The 16,150-nt window shown below is 40.9% G+C and overlaps 1 protein-coding gene across 1 annotated transcript in view; it reads right to left on the bottom strand.

Moving 5' to 3' along the window:
• LOC107748519 (transcription factor Sp1-like) overlaps positions 1 to 16,150 on the bottom strand; it is a 33,145-nt gene that overhangs the window by 14,211 nt on the left and 2,784 nt on the right. The window contains exons 2-6 of the mRNA XM_016563329.1: positions 15,861 to 15,937; positions 7,119 to 7,282; positions 5,465 to 6,432; positions 4,797 to 4,905; positions 90 to 283 (exon numbers count right to left, since the gene is read on the bottom strand). Of these exons, the coding sequence (XP_016418815.1) occupies positions 90 to 283; positions 4,797 to 4,905; positions 5,465 to 6,432; positions 7,119 to 7,282; positions 15,861 to 15,937 (1,512 nt within the window). The remainder of the gene's footprint in view (positions 1 to 89; positions 284 to 4,796; positions 4,906 to 5,464; positions 6,433 to 7,118; positions 7,283 to 15,860; positions 15,938 to 16,150) is intronic.

The raw sequence follows: 16,150 nt of genomic DNA, 5'->3' as shown, positions 1-16,150 counted from the left end.
TCAGACACTCACACACACACTCACACACTCACACACTCACACACACACACACGCTCTCTCTGCGAGCTCTGCAAGCGTGTGAAGCTCACCTGTGTGTGTCCTCTTGTGCCGCTGCAGCTCATCGGAGCGAGTGAAGCGTTTCCCGCAGAAGGACCAGGAGCACATGAAGGGTCTCTCTCCCGTGTGCCAGCGCAGGTGTGCCCGCAGGTGAGACGTCTTCCCATACACCTTCCCACAGCCGGGAAGATGACAGATGTGCTGCTTCTTCTTACTGGGGTCACTGCTGTAACAGGACGACACATTGAGAAACACATGTAGAGCTCAGCTGCAGGTAAGGCATAAAGCACAATCAAATCTCATTCACTTATAAGACAGCAGCTTCACAGTAATACCAGGAGACAGCAGTGATGACATGACTTCACTCTCCGCTAGAAAGCAGCTCTACAGCAGACACGAGTGGCATTATTCAGCTCGGCTCCAGTTTGCTTCTCATCAGTAGTGTCTGTGCTGTTAGACTGCTAATATTTTCTGAAGATGAAGTGTCTTCTAGACCAACTAAGCCAAACTAAACCTTGGGAGAAGCCAGGCTCCGCGCAAGCACGGTATGATTTATGATATCATGCTGAATCCAAAGTCGATCTTTGTGGACTGATCCTGCATTCAGGCAGAACTAGATAAGATCACCCGTTTGATAAGACAAACAGCAGTGTGAATATACACTCATGGTCTGCTGTAGTTCTGCTGAAAAATCATGATCCAGCCTTTCTCTCAGTTGACCAGGCAGTGAATGACCGGAGAACAGTATTGAAAGCAGTGAGAACTGGACTGGTAGACTGCAGTCTGTCTGACAGATGACTGGTTTACAGCTGCTCATCGAGGGCTTATCTCGTTAAAATAACCTGCCAGAGACTCCTCACACATCAGGGGTGAAGCTGATCATAATGTAATCTGTGTATTCGTTCTTATTCCATTCCTGACTGTTGATTGGCCTTTAATAGTGTTTGAAATGATGCTACTAGTTTTGGCTGTGGTAATAAATGACAGCACGGTTGCAGTGACTGCTGAGCCGCAGCGGAGACTTGAACATTCGTCTGAGCCGCACACTCAGAGGGACGTGCCCCTAAGTTAGGAGCACATTAAACAAATTTAGGGGCGCAATGCATAAGACACATTTTTGTTTTAGCTTAATAAGGGGAAATAAGGAGACATTTACAAACACAATTATTTAATTTATCAGAATACAGAAAGTACTCAAGGTTTTTAAATAATTTTGCTTCAGACTATTTAATAGGTTATTATGCAATTATTTATAGTCCTATTAAATTGTATGTACATCAAATTTTCACAAAGTCATTGAAGCTTTTATCACAGTATATGGTTTTATCACAATATATAATTTAGTGAGAAAAAAAACTGTTAAAAATGAGTGCTGGACAACAATTAATCGCATCCAAAATAAAAGTTTTTGTTTACATAATATATGCTATATACTGTATTTATTAGGGGTGGAACGGATCGAGGAAAAACAATCGAACCCTACGGTTCTCCACACACGGTGCAGCACGCGCTAGGACCGCGGTTCAACTTAAATCTGACAACGCATCTGTAATATAGTTTGCTATAAATAACACGTAAAACAAACAGGGTTCGGCTATTGTATGTTTCTGTTGATGGATGCGCATTCTGGCTTCCCAATGCATTACAACAACAGCGATGGGAAAACCCGTGGACAAACCATTCTCTCTTGTTCAATGCGAGTGCTGTATGCTGGAATATGAGCATTTATTCCGTCATCACCGGCTGCGGATAGCGCGAGCACAGGTCATATCTGTGTTTAAACTAAACTCATGTAAGCTTTGCCAGTTTAAACATTTAAGAGCCAGAGTGAGAAGATTTGTGCGTGCGCTCATCCGAAGTAAACCCACGCAAATATTAAGCTTTCTCTGAAGTATTGTGTTTAAATGGACAAATTCACACAAAAATTATGTCAAAATGCCCGTCTATCCTATACAGAGGCGTCATGCCTATTCAGAGTGAGGGGCACGTGCTCACTCAGAAAGTGGATTTTGAGTGCAGCTTCCAAAAGACAAAAAATAGCCGATTAATATTTTCTATATTTAATACAATCACACCGGAGTGATTATATCGTTCAGTGCGTCATATCATCAGCTGCTAAATTCTGCGTTCGCTGGCTGGCGCTGAGCCGGAGCCAGACGCGTTTGTACAGCGCTGCGCATTAACCAATCACACGCGATGCTGTTGAGCTTATGAGTGCAGTGACCAATCAGAGGCGTTCAGATGAGTCATCGCTGACACACCGGTGTTTTCTTCACTCGCTCGCATTCTCTCGTCAGGAACAAACCGCAGAAGTGTGTACGAATCTGTAAGATATTAATTTAATAGTGTAAACAGCTTCAGTGCTTTTAATGGGAGTTTTTGAGAGTGCTTGAACTAGACTGTCAGTGTAGATGTTCTTTGCTCTCTTTCTGTACTACAAAAGTGTTATGATTAGTAGCCTAACTTTCAATGTTAAATTCACATTAAATATAAACTCATCCATATCTGTTAATTAAGTAAACAGCAGGTTTTTATGCATAGTTAATAGATTACATTACTAGGCTACTTTGACCATCGCCCACTATAGATCAACATAATCTATAAAGATGAGAATCAAGATATTTCATAATTCAGTTAATGCGTTTGGGAATGTTTCGAATAAAAAGGAAAAGATAAATAAGACATAAGTGCTGTTGTGTTTAGGTATGTTAGACCTACCTAAAAAAACCTGAAAAGCACTGTTTATTTTATTTGTATCTTTACTCTTTTGTATTTATTTATGCCTTTGCTTGTACTTAGATTATTCTTATTTTCTTTATTTTTATTTAATAAAACAGTATAGTTTTTGCCTAAACATAGCACATACCGAAACCGTGACTCTAAAACCATGATACGAGCCGAACCGTGAGTAAGTTGAACCGTTCCACCCCTAGTGTGTACTGTGTATATTTATTATGTATATATATATAAATACACATACAGTATATATTTTGTAATTATTTACATGTATAGATTTATATTATAAATATATTTAATATATAAACATAATATATTTTACTGAAATGTATACATGTATGTGGGTGTATTTACATATACACATAAATATACACAGTACATACTATATTATGTACAATATTATGTAATATTATGTAAACCTTTTATTTTGGATGCAATTAATCATTGTCCAACACTAATAAAAATACAACTATTTATTGTTAGTTCATGTTTGGTCCATTAAATAATATTAGCAGACACAACTTTTGAATGAATGAATGAATGATGCATTTATATAGCGCTTTATAGTGTATTGCTGCCAAAGCGCTTCACAGTCATGTGGGGGGTCTCTCCTCAAACACCAGCAGATCCAGCCACAGCTCACCAGCTACAGCTGGAGAGGAGAGAGATAGAGCCAATCCAGTGGATGGGGATTATTAGGAGGCCATGACAGACAAGGGCCGGTGGAGGGAATGTGTCCAGGACACCGGGGTTACACCCCTACTCTTTACCCGAAGTGCCATGGGGTTTATAATGACCACAGAGAGTCAGGACCTCGGTTTAACGTCTCATCCGAAGGACGGTGCTTGTTGACAGTATAGTGTCCCCATCACTATACTGGGGCGTTAGGACCCACACAGACCACAGGGTGAGCACCCCCTGCTGGCCTCACTAACACCTCTTCCAGCAGCAACCTAGTTTTCCAGGAGGTCTCTCATCCAGGTACTGACCAGCTCAGCCCTGCTCAGCTTCAGTGGGCCACCAGTCTTGGGCTGCAGGGTGATATGGCTGTTTTACTTTTGATTTTATAATGTATTACTAAGTTGAAATTAACATTAAGATTAACAAATGCAGTCATTGCTATTTCATGTTAACTAATGTAGTTTACTAATGTTAATGGAACCTGTTAAGTGTTACCGAACAATAATAACGAATCAGTCAATATATAGGTAGGCCATGTTTTAGGTTAGATTAAAATAAAAATTTAAAAAGTGTAAGGTTGAAAATAAATAGCTTATTAAGTCTTTAAAGGGATAGTTCACCCAAAAATGAAAATGTGATGTTTATCTGCTTACCCCCGGGGCATCCAAGATGTAGGTGACTTTGTTTTTGTTACCATTGCCATGCATTATACGACTGACTGACTGCAACGGCTGGACTTAAAAATCATAATTTGTGTTCTACTGAAGAAACAAAGTCACCTGCATCTTGGATGCCCCGAGGGTAAACAGATAAACATCACATTTTCATTTTTGGGTGAACTATCCCTTTAAGTATGAATTATTTGGGGCTATGCTGAAGACTAAAACAAATATAAACATGTAAATGACTGTTTGAAACAAAGTAGCACTGCTGTTTACAGGGTTGCCGGGGTAACGGCTGCTGCTTTGTTTACAGGGTTGCCGGGGTAACGGCTGCTGCTTTGTTTACAGGGTTGCCGGAGTAACGGCTGCATTTCTGTCTCCGCAGCGCCCTCTAGTGCTGAATGTGTGTTTTCATTCAGTTCTGCCTTCTCATCTGTGCGTCGCCTTATAAAGTTCAGTAATCATATGAGGCTGTATCGCTGTTTTTCCATAAATAAATTGAGGAAATTAATACATTTGTAATAGGCTACCATGTACGTTAGGATGTTAAATACATTTTATTTGCACTCATGCTCCTAAATACATTTTCCAGATCGCACACATCTATTTTTAGTGGCAAATGTGTGAAGTAACGTGAGTGCAGTGTAGTTGCAGGCGTACCGTCCCTCTCCGTGTTTGCAGTAGGGGCAGGTGCAGGCTTCCCTGCGCGAGCGTCTGCTGACAGCTGTCGGGCTGCTCTCCACATTCTCCTCCAGACCGCTCACATCTCCTGCAGAACAAACAGCTGGACCATCACACACTCAAGCAGCTTGGAAAAGTAGCCAGAGATAACTAAACTGCCCAAAGCGAGGGACCCGAGGGAACAGCAACAGATTATTTGTTTCATTTCAAAGGTATAATAGCATATACAAAACAAGTCCCACTATCTGTACTCGCAAACATATAAAAATTTGTTTATTGCATGCTGAAGGCATGCAGAAATGGCAAACAGAAATGTTCTGTCCCATTGCCTTTATCAGACAAAAAAAGCACAAAGCTAAACTAAATGACTGATCTTGGGATTTAAGAATCAATATTGGTTTATCAAAATGAAATTAAACATCACTGTTTCGGCTGACACCAGAAATGTCTTTTTTCCCCTCGCTGTTTCTACACTTCACAGCTGGCCTCGCATTTGCCACTTTTTCATTATAATAGACAGCCACAGACGTAAAGAACATCAACTAAGTGCTAAGAGATGTGTAGCTGTACTTGTAAGAGCTATTTCTTGCCACTCTGCTGTCCTGAAACGAGCGGAGCACAGCTTCAGCAGATCAGAGCAGACTCACCTGCTGTGTTGGCGATGGTGATGGGAACGGTGTTTCCCAGCGTGTTCAGGTTGATGGTCTGCAGGCCCGCGAGCTGCACGGTTCCCGGCGTGATCTGGGTGCTAGCGGGGCTCTGCAGCTGAAGCGTCTGCCAGCTGATCTGGCCGTTCGGACCGACGGTGCGGATCAGGATGGGGCTGCCGCTGGAGATGGTCTGGATCTGAAGGTTCTGCACTCCGTCCTGAGACAGGCTCTGTGTGGAGAACACCTGACCGCTGGCTGAGACGGAGCCGGGCTGGACGCTCTGCAGGAGAATCTGAGCTTGACACTGCATCTGTCCGTCTCTATTATCAGACGCTCCAGACATGTTCTGCAAGGGCTTTCCAGTCTCTCCATGGCCACTCTGTGAAGCAGCCGTCTGTGTGCTGGTAGTAGTGCAGTACTCCGCTGCAGTGGTACACGCCGTGCTCTGGAGCAGCTGCAGAGCAGTTCCTACGGTTCCTCCGGCGCTTGCGTCGCTCACGGGTCCAGCAGCGGCAGCAGAGCCCACCGGGAGAAGGGTGAGGTTAGCATTCAGTGGCACGTTGGTGAGGAACTGCGCCTGATTGGGCAGCACTGTCCCGCCCAGACTGATGTTCTGCAGAGGGACTGCTTGCTGGAAAAGGCCCGGCACGGTTAAGATGTTGCCAGCAGCTGGGTTGGTGGGGGCAGCGATGAGCTGCTGGTTACCGCTGGGAGAGGACACCAGCTGAAACTGCCCCGCTGCTGCGGCTGACCAGTCCTGAGTGAACTGCAGCTGCTGTGCATCTACGGTCTGAAACTGCGGGATCACCTGATACTGGATACTAGGCATCACCCCAGAGAGGGTGGCGAGCACCTGCTGACTCTGTGGGTTCTGTGAGGACGCCATCACGTACTGCTGCTGTCCCACGGAGGCCGGCGGCCTGCTGCTGTGCTCCGAGGCGGTGGTGTGAGAGGAGCCGGAGCTGGTGCACACCGGAGCTCCTGCGGGGGTCACGTGCCAGCCGTTGGTGGTGTGGGACAGATTGTCCTGGGTCTGGCTTGGCCCTGACTGCTGATCTACCGCTTCGTCTTCTTCAATCCAACTGCAGGTGGCAGCCAACAGCGCTAACGGTGACGGCTGCTGCGAGTCCTGCAGAGAGAAACCTGCTTTTGAGCCATTTTAGAAATCACTGTTGTTGCTGTTTTTGAAAAGATTAGGTCACCTCATTTACTGCATTTCAAAAGCAGACAACAACACGAACCCACTTTATATTAAACAGATTCATTCCTTTTGTGTAAAGCACTGTGTATGAAGTGCTCGATATAAATATAATTAAATCTCAATTAGGTATTAACTTTAAGATTACAGTTGAGGAGGTTTAAATGAAATAAAGTGTGCCTACAATTATGATAAGTGGCTGACTGAACGAAGACAGAAGCAGTGGGTGTGTCATCAGGTCTCAGAGAGGTGTTTATGAGAAACACAAATGAAAAGAAAGCGCATTGAGCAGGGTGTGAGGGTGGAGGTCAGACAGCAGCTCTCACACATACACACTCTACTGGTAAATTACCGGTAAGAGATCATGTGGGAACAGGACCGTTTCAAAAACAAACAACAGAACTGGTAAATTCATCCCGCCAATTTACCAGTATGGGAAGCTGTACGGAGCTGGTGCACACCGGAGCTCCTGCGGGGGTCACGTGCCAGCCGTTGGTGGTGTGGGACAGATTGTCCTGGGTCTGGCTTGGCCCTGACTGCTGATCTACCGCTTCGTCTTCTTCAATCCAACTGCAGGTGGCAGCCAACAGCGCTAACGGTGACGGCTGCTGCGAGTCCTGCAGAGAGAAACCTGCTTTTGAGCCATTTTAGAAATCACTGTTGTTGCTGTTTTTGAAAAGATTAGGTCACCTCATTTACTGCATTTCAAAAGCAGACAACAACACGAACCCACTTTATATTAAACAGATTCATTCCTTTTGTGTAAAGCACTGTGTATGAAGTGCTCGATATAAATATAATTAAATCTCAATTAGGTATTAACTTTAAGATTACAGTTGAGGAGGTTTAAATGAAATAAAGTGTGCCTACAATTATGATAAGTGGCTGACTGAACGAAGACAGAAGCAGTGGGTGTGTCATCAGGTCTCAGAGAGGTGTTTATGAGAAACACAAATGAAAAGAAAGCGCATTGAGCAGGGTGTGAGGGTGGAGGTCAGACAGCAGCTCTCACACATACACACTCTACTGGTAAATTACCGGTAAGAGATCATGTGGGAACAGGACCGTTTCAAAAACACCGGTAAATTCATCCCGCCAATTTACCAGTATGGGAAGCTGTAACATTACCAGTAAGTTACGGTAATGTGCTCTATGTGAACGCAGAATGAGATTACGGTATGAGCATGCATGAGTTCAGATCGCACGTCGACTCTGAGCCAATCATGACATTCTGACGCAGATGACACGTTTCCTCCGCGCCGTGTAGTTCGGTTTGAACTCGTCTAATACGATGTCTGTGGGCCAAAAGTGCTGCATGAATAAGAACGCTTCACACAAAAATGAAAACATCAACAAAAACACAGACCGCGTTTACCCCTCCATGATTACAAACACAACACCGGGAGCCGCAGTCGTTTAGAGCTCATTTCCGGTTAGTGACGTCACAGGATTTACCGGTAATTTGAAACCGATGTGTGAACAGTGCTTTATCGGTAAAAAGACTAAACGTCGTTGCCTGTGTGAACAGCACATTTTTGCATTTACTGGTAAAGTCGTTCTGGTAATTTTACAGCAATTTACTGGTATTACTGTGTGAAGGGGCTGAAGAAAAGGTGAGAGGAATATATGGAGCATTTAATGGCAGCGGGGCCAGTGATCGTTTCTCACGGCTGGACCGCGATCAAACAGGCTCCGCGAATCGTGCCAGCTGTTCATAAGCTATGGTGCTATATTACTCCATTAATTGATAATATAAATATATTACCAGGCTTCTGAAATCTGTACACGCTGCCTCAATGTTTTCATAGCCTGCATGATCAGCTGTTTATTCTAACGTAGGCCTGGGCGATAAAACAGTATTTATCGACGGTACACCATCATCGATAATGATAGAAACAAATGTTAGATATATCGCACGACAGTTTCACGCTTTTTTTTTTTTTCATTTTAAGGCGCGTGTTGTGAGTGACAAGCGGCCGACAGAACACAAACACATGCTGAAATGAGAGACTGGGAATCAAAAAAAGCAATATTAATCGAATTAAAAAGAAAAATTCGCATTCGAATGCAAAAACGGTGTATTTGAATGTTAGGTGTGCGTCAGGGAGCTTATCAGCGGCGCACGAGATGTAAGTGTCATGTTGTATTTGAATGTTTTTGTTGGTTTATATCCAGTTGAACCCACAAGATGCGCCGCTGCTGCATTATTCATTCAAAATATTAGAGAACTATAGAAGCTCAATGCGGAGAAGATATTAAGTTAAAACACAAACCAAGCCGTTCACACAGATGCATATTCGGCGCATTCTTGAGACGCACAACTACGACTGAACACTCGCGTCTCGCACAAGAGTTGAATAGAACGCCATGCAAAGTTAAAAGAGGTTCAGCTTTGAGAAAACACGTCTGGGGTTTTATTCCATTCCACTGCGTCTCATATCTTTTTAAATGCAATCGCGTGATCGGCGCTTTGGCTGTTTGTATTAATCTATGTATAAATACACGATGCGGTTTTGTTCATATTGTTTATGCAATTTATGAAATTATATTTGATTTATAAATATTAGTTTAGACGGTATGCACTTTTTTATAGACAGCTGTCATTGCATTGAATAAATAATGAGGTTTAATGAGGTTATTATTTTGCTCATCGCGCCCTCCTGTGGCCTCAGGAGACAGGCCAGATGTTTCCTTAACACTTATTTAATCTGCAAATAAAATATAGCAAAGGAGATATTTGTTTAAATTTTATTTTGTTATTTTGTTTTATTTGTTATTTTGTTTATTAAGACTAAAATAAGTTGTTGTTTGTCTTAATAAATTGGGTAAATTAAAACTACAGTGTTTAAATTTAAACCTTTTTTTCTACTGCTCTCTAAGAAAGGTTATAAAAATCTATAATTATCGATACCGAACGATATGAAACATTAGCCTACTATATATCGTGATAATTTTTTAGCTATATCGCCCAGCCCTATTCTAACGGTCTCTATGCAGCAGTATATAAAGACGCCTGATATTTTACAAGTTTATTTCCTTTATCGACAAGAGCTACTTATGTCAGAGAGAGTTTCTGGGAGTCAGTAAAGAAGGATATAGAACATTAACATGGTTGCTGTTCCATTACAATGGAGAATCCTTCATGGCGGACGGATTAATTTATCGTAGGGGGGGGGTTTTAATCACAGGTTAGAACTCTTATCCCTGATTTGTTAATCTGTGTTTAAAACTAAGTGGTGCAACACAACTCAATTTAAAATGAAACCTAGATCAACAAATCCATGATTAGTAGTAAACTTTGCTTAATTTAATCCGTATTGGTGCAACCCACCCATTGTGTATTTAACTCATACAGTGAAGAATACACTGCCTTTTATTTGACTTCTTAAAGCCCAGGGGTAGGAAAGTTCGGTGCTAGAGATCCACTGTCCTGCAGAGTTTAGCTCCAACCCTGAAAAACCCTGCCCATAGCCTTCGTGATACTGAACACACTGATGAGCTGGTTCAGGTGTGTTTGATTAGGGTTGGAGCTGAACTCTGCAGCACAGCGGCTCTCTAGGAAATATATTAGCTGCCATTTGTGAACAGCATGCTAATATGCTTAAACTAATGTAAACAAAAGTGCTTCTTGTTTTTCTTTTTAACAGGAGGAGACCAAATAATGAAGGTGTTGGTGATGCTTGATCCCACAGCCTCATTTCAAGTGCTGCAATCATTGTAGTCACACATTACATCAAATCAGTTTCTTATTGTTTGAAATGACAAAATGAGACAGCATTTAAGAATGTTGTTTTTAGTGCATATTCTGACATGCATGAAGACACTGGTTTATTAATAATAATTTAGTAGATGAACTGTTGCCTGCTAACAATAGAGTTAATATTACCCAATTTGTATAGGTAATTATTTGTGTAATATACTGAGAAATATTAGGTAGACTTTACCTAATTTGTTGTATCATAGCTGTTAAATTTATTATTTGTTGTATTTTCCTGTCAAAATAACGGAGTTCATTTAGAATTATTCAGCTTTTAAGAACAAGCAGAAGATATGCCGGTTTCTCCGGTAGTGGGCGGAGCTAATGCGCAAGCGGCAATCTCATTGGCTGGCGATCATCTATTAACATCCCTGTTTTGATTTCAGCAAATCAGTTCGAGTGAATGCAGACAATGTGATTAATATTCATGAACCCAGCAGCTCATCAATCCTTAGTGCGCTGTATATTGTCAGGGTTCAACGCTAAGGATTTTTTCTAATTGCCCGGTCGGGCCAGTGGTTCTAATTTTTACTTGCCCTGCCAACATTTTCACTGGACCTGCCACAAAAAAATACCGCACCGTTGTGCTCACAAGTTAATGTCTTAAACTGCCGATCTTGTTACTGTGCTAATTACTAGTGTTTTCACTATATTTTGGATATAAATATCCATTGCAGAATTGATGTCATACGGCTCGTTCACTGAATCGCTGGCCGTCTCAGTGATCAGCCGTAAAACAGTGATTCTGTCCCTTACATATTATTGGTGGAGTTCCCTTTAAAATCTTAAATGATTCCCTTTGAGCTAAATTGACCTGTTTCCCTTACAACTGTATAAATTAAATATAGATGAATCATTGCTAAAGCTACAAAGTTACTCGCCAAGACGGGTATTCTGACACACTTTTGTATGTATTTGTCCGTTCAAGCTCAAGAAAGACGTGGAAAGAAACTCAACTCGGGGCTCGGGGTCACACACACAACACTGAACGCAGTTCTTTCACGTCTTGCAGGAATACTTTCAAATCGTTTGAATTTTTAAATTAGCAAGACTTAAGAACATGTGCAAATGATAAACTTCCGTGACGGCGCAGCGGTGGCACATCCGTTCACTGTCCCGAGCGTTATAATATAATTATCATAATATTATAATACTCAAACATTATTAAAGACAAGTGAACAGTCAGTAAATAAGAACAAATGAACAAATTACAAGCAATAGCACCACTGAATATATAGCACAAAAATGCAAATGAAATGATGCTTTAGGCTTTTATGTTTGTAGGTGTTTAGGTACAGAAATTGAATAGTCACATCTAAAATAACATTGCATATTCTTCAGTCTTGATTTTTCATAGCCATTGGAAATGAGAGGCAACCACTGCATTTTAATCACGAATCAATCCCCAAAAAAAAAAAAAAGATTTTACACACTTGTAACGTGCAATGTTTGATTTAATTTAGACTGTATAATTAAAAAATTTGAAGCAAAAACAGAATGTTCTGACCCTAGCTTTGTGAAATTATACTACATGAAACACCTGCATGAAACCAATATTATAATACAATGCTTGATTGACTGATGTTAAGAGTGTACATTCAGATATTTAAGAAGCTGTGCCATTTTACAAAGAAAGGCTGATTTGGTGGAATCCTATACTGTATGTGTGTGTGTGTAAATAGACCAGTATATCAGTCTGGTGAGTAAACAATGGTGATTATATTGCCAGAGTCTGCGTAGAGCGTTGTGCTGACTACTGAAATGTTGGTCATGTGACAATGGTTTACTCTGGTTCAATGTAAACTATTATATGTTTTTAAAGCTTTGCATGGTTTAGCACCAGAGTATATTTCTGATTTAATCAGTTTGCATCAATTCAATAGGTCTTTGCGTTCTAATGATCAATTACATCTGATGGTTCCTCGATCTCGTTTAAAATGCAAAGGTGATCGGGCCTTTTCTGTTGCTGCTCAGTGACCTTCCTCTGTCTGTAAAACCTTCTCCTACACTTCCTGTATTTCAGAGTGCGCTTTGTTTTCATTAGCATTTAAAAATGTCTTGTAATTTGTTCTTTGTTGTTGTGGTATATATTTATAATGTTGTATGCTTGATTTTATTCTTATATTTTTATTTAGTCTTCCTGTAAAGCACTTTGGTTTCCACACCGTGGTCTTGAAAGTGCTTTATAAATAAATAAAGATGAAGTTGAAGTTGAAGTAAACATGTGCATCTAAGCTCAAGGAGTATTTAGTGCAAAACACACCACAGCTCCTGCTAGCAAACAGACAATGAATAAACGGTGTACGCTTAATTTCAGTGTGTGATTGATCGTGATAATTATGCACACACACATATAAATAAACTGTACTGCTGTACCGTGTGTGTTAGTTTTTGTTTTGGTCTGCTTGCTATTTGTAATTTGCAATACCATAATTTTCCTGTTTACTGTTTTTCATTAATTTAGTGGACTGTATTAAAACCTGCAAACACCATAATTATTATTAATTACAACAACACTTTATTGACCCCACAGGAATTAAAAACACAAATATACAAACATGTTTTGTCATGTATTGATAATAATAGAGATTTCAGTAATATTTTTGCAACTGAACTTGGAAATATCCCCATTTCCATTTCAGAAATCTGGACACCTACTTTGAAACAAAACTGATAAAGGAGATTAAGGGAATGAGACGCAGATTCACTCTCTGACAGCAGGTGGCGCTCATGGAGCAGTGATACAGCGTTTCCTTGGTTACCGCCATAAACACAGCAGCTCTGCTCTTATAAACACGACTTTAACATACGGAGGCAAGATGAAAAGAAAATACCATCTAACCTTTTCTAAAGATCAAAAAGAACCTTACTTTTTCCCGCACCGTGAACAGTGATCTTGCTCTGCCTGTTTTCTCCTCTTTGCGTCCGTCTTCAGTGTCGCTGGCCTCTGTTAATGGCCGTTTACAGACTAAATATAACGTAATATTTCCACACAAATGACATTTTGACAAAATGATTGCAGTGCAGTGTTCGTGTGCAAGCACAGAACAGAGATAGTCTGAATAAAACGAAAAAATGGCTGGTCAACCGGTGCATCTTTACTCTAAGACATTGAGGGTGCATTCACACCTGTCTTGTTTGGTTCGATTGAATCGAACTCAAGTTCGCCTCCCCTCTTGGTGCGGATCCTTTGGGCAGGTGTGAATACAGCAATCACACTCGCGTGCGCACCAAACAACCGTACCCAGACCCAGCTGAAGAGGTGTCTCGGTCCGCTTCCAAACCAACTCTGGTACGGTTCGTTTAAGGTGTGAATATGACCCGACCTCCATCCGACCCAATTGCAGAAATCACGCTCAGAAACAGATGCATATATTGCTGTTATTTGCGTTTCAATGGCTTAAATTACTTGTTTTTAAACCACAATGCTTAAAAACACATGCAAATGATGAGTTTTTGTGACCATGGCGCACAGCAACGTAACATGAGCACGCTAAATAGGCTAAAGCTTGCTGCAAAAATTACCATGACTATGTTGGGAGAAAATAGTAAGGAGATATTTGAATTATTTATTAATAAACTAGTGTTTTATGAGTCAGTGGCGCTATGAAGTTGATGATCCTGACTCGCCATCTCATCATTGGATGCGCCTTTAGAAAGAAATGCATCTTTACGGATTACATAATAATAAGAGGTTTTGGATTTAAATTATTTCATTTTGTAGTCATTTAAAGCTTTCTATAGATATATTCATCATGTCTGTAAGGAAAATATTAGCTGAGTTTCGGTGCATTTTTGTGAAGCGCTCCTGCTCAAGACAGAGAAGGCAAGCGCATCCTATTTGTTTTCTTTATTTTACAAAAAAAATGTTCTTGATATTGTGAGTGCACACAAATAAAAATAGACCCTGTACAGTTCCGAACGATGTATTATTCTTACCTTTATGAGCAAAAATGACGGCGTACTAACGATTGGATATGCACCTAATAGCGCACATTTATCTAGGTTAAAAGTTTAAACTAACATTGTGATATGCTTTAAGTATTTTATATCTGTATATTTTATTTTCGGCAAGTCGTAATTACAACACCGTATAACATTGTCTCATATGATGCTTAAAAGTTTCTTCATATTGCGTTAGTATCTGATAACATCAAATCAGTAAAAGAATAAAAATTGTACTACGAAAGATTTCCATGATTAGCCTGTTTTTGCACTTCCTGTTTTTCACTGCTTGAGAATTTCTGTCCAATGAATGGATGACCTTAGCACATGTGTGGTTTTGTTTTAAATTTCTGGTTCACTTGCAAAAAAGTTCAGTGTGAAAGCGAACCGCACCAAACGAAGAAAAAAAAAATCAACATTGTATTTGGTCCGGACCAAAGCAAGTGAACTAGCGGACTTTCCTGGTGTGAATACACCCTAAAAGTGAAACGATCACACTTCTGTTTCTCATGCGGAGAGAGACTCTACTGAGCATGTGTTGAATAATGACACAAACATACTTTCAGCCCGCTGAACTCACTTAACATGCGCTCGTGTTAAAGCTCAATAACGAGACAGTCACCTCCGATCACAGAGCAGAAGCGCCGGCTGGGCTTTACTTCCAGTGAGAGTTTTAAGAGCAGCTACTGCTTCCTGTTCCTCCCAGAGTTCAGGCGCAGCAGGAAGTGGCAGCCTGTCAGTCAGACCTGTCTTCATGTCCAAACTCACAATAAAGCAAAGGAGCGCTCAGTAGCTATGTTTCCATTCACCTATTTTTATGCACATTTTGGATGATCGCATAAAAAACCGCTGGATGGAAACGTCAAGATGCGTATAAATGATAAAAATGTGCATAAAAAATTAATGCGCACAACTGAGTAGGATAAACTTTTTATCCGGTAAGAAAAAATGTGCATAAACTACGATGGAAACATATTTACCGAATCAATTCCACCATGCGCATTGAAAAAGTCATGTGACTTTGCGCTATGAGACGGGATAACTCGACTAAACAGCGGACCGATCTCGTTCACAGCGTCTATATGTTGTTTTGGTCGATCTGAAATCCCTGAGGAAAATCTGTCATCAAAGTATTTCTGTATAATTACGGTCTTACACGACTGCGTTCCCAAACAGCAGGCATCCACCTCTAAAAGCAATGACCGCATTTATTGTGTTACGTCTGCTCTCCCTGAAGTGCAAGTCATTTAAATTTAAATTAAATTTAGTGGCTTCTCCTAGTTTTCTTAGAGGTATTTAGTGCCAGTTTATCAGAAAGTGACGATTTTGTTCTCTTTGACTCGATGGATGGAAACGGTGCTTTATTCGCAAATGTTTTATGCGATATTCCACTTTTGCACATAAGTTAAATTCGTATCTTTGGATGGAAACATAGCTAGTGAGCCCGAGTCAAACACACACAGAGCAAACTCAACATGAGCTGAAGGACTTACTTGAGTCGCGCTGGAGTTTCTCTTCTGAAAGAAGCTCGTGTCGCGGTCCAGCAGCGCCGCCATTTCATTCTGTTGATCTGACACAGTCAACAAACTCAGTCAGCGATACAGCATGGGAACTAGCTAGTCAACAAACTTAGTCAGCAATACAGCATGAGAACTAGTTAGTCAACAAACTCAGGCAGTGAGTACAGCATGAGAACTAGTTAGTCAACAAACTCAGTCAGCGATACAGCATGAGAACTAGTTGGTCAACAAACTCAGTCAGCGATACAGCATGAGAACTAGTT

This window comes from Sinocyclocheilus rhinocerous, unplaced genomic scaffold (genome assembly GCF_001515625.1).
Source record: "Sinocyclocheilus rhinocerous isolate Xijiao unplaced genomic scaffold, SAMN03320098_v1.1 scaffold1974, whole genome shotgun sequence".
Lineage (NCBI taxonomy): Eukaryota > Metazoa > Chordata > Actinopteri > Cypriniformes > Cyprinidae > Sinocyclocheilus > Sinocyclocheilus rhinocerous.
Note: the sequence above shows the minus strand (reverse complement) of the source record. Positions and strands in the feature narration are given on the sequence as shown.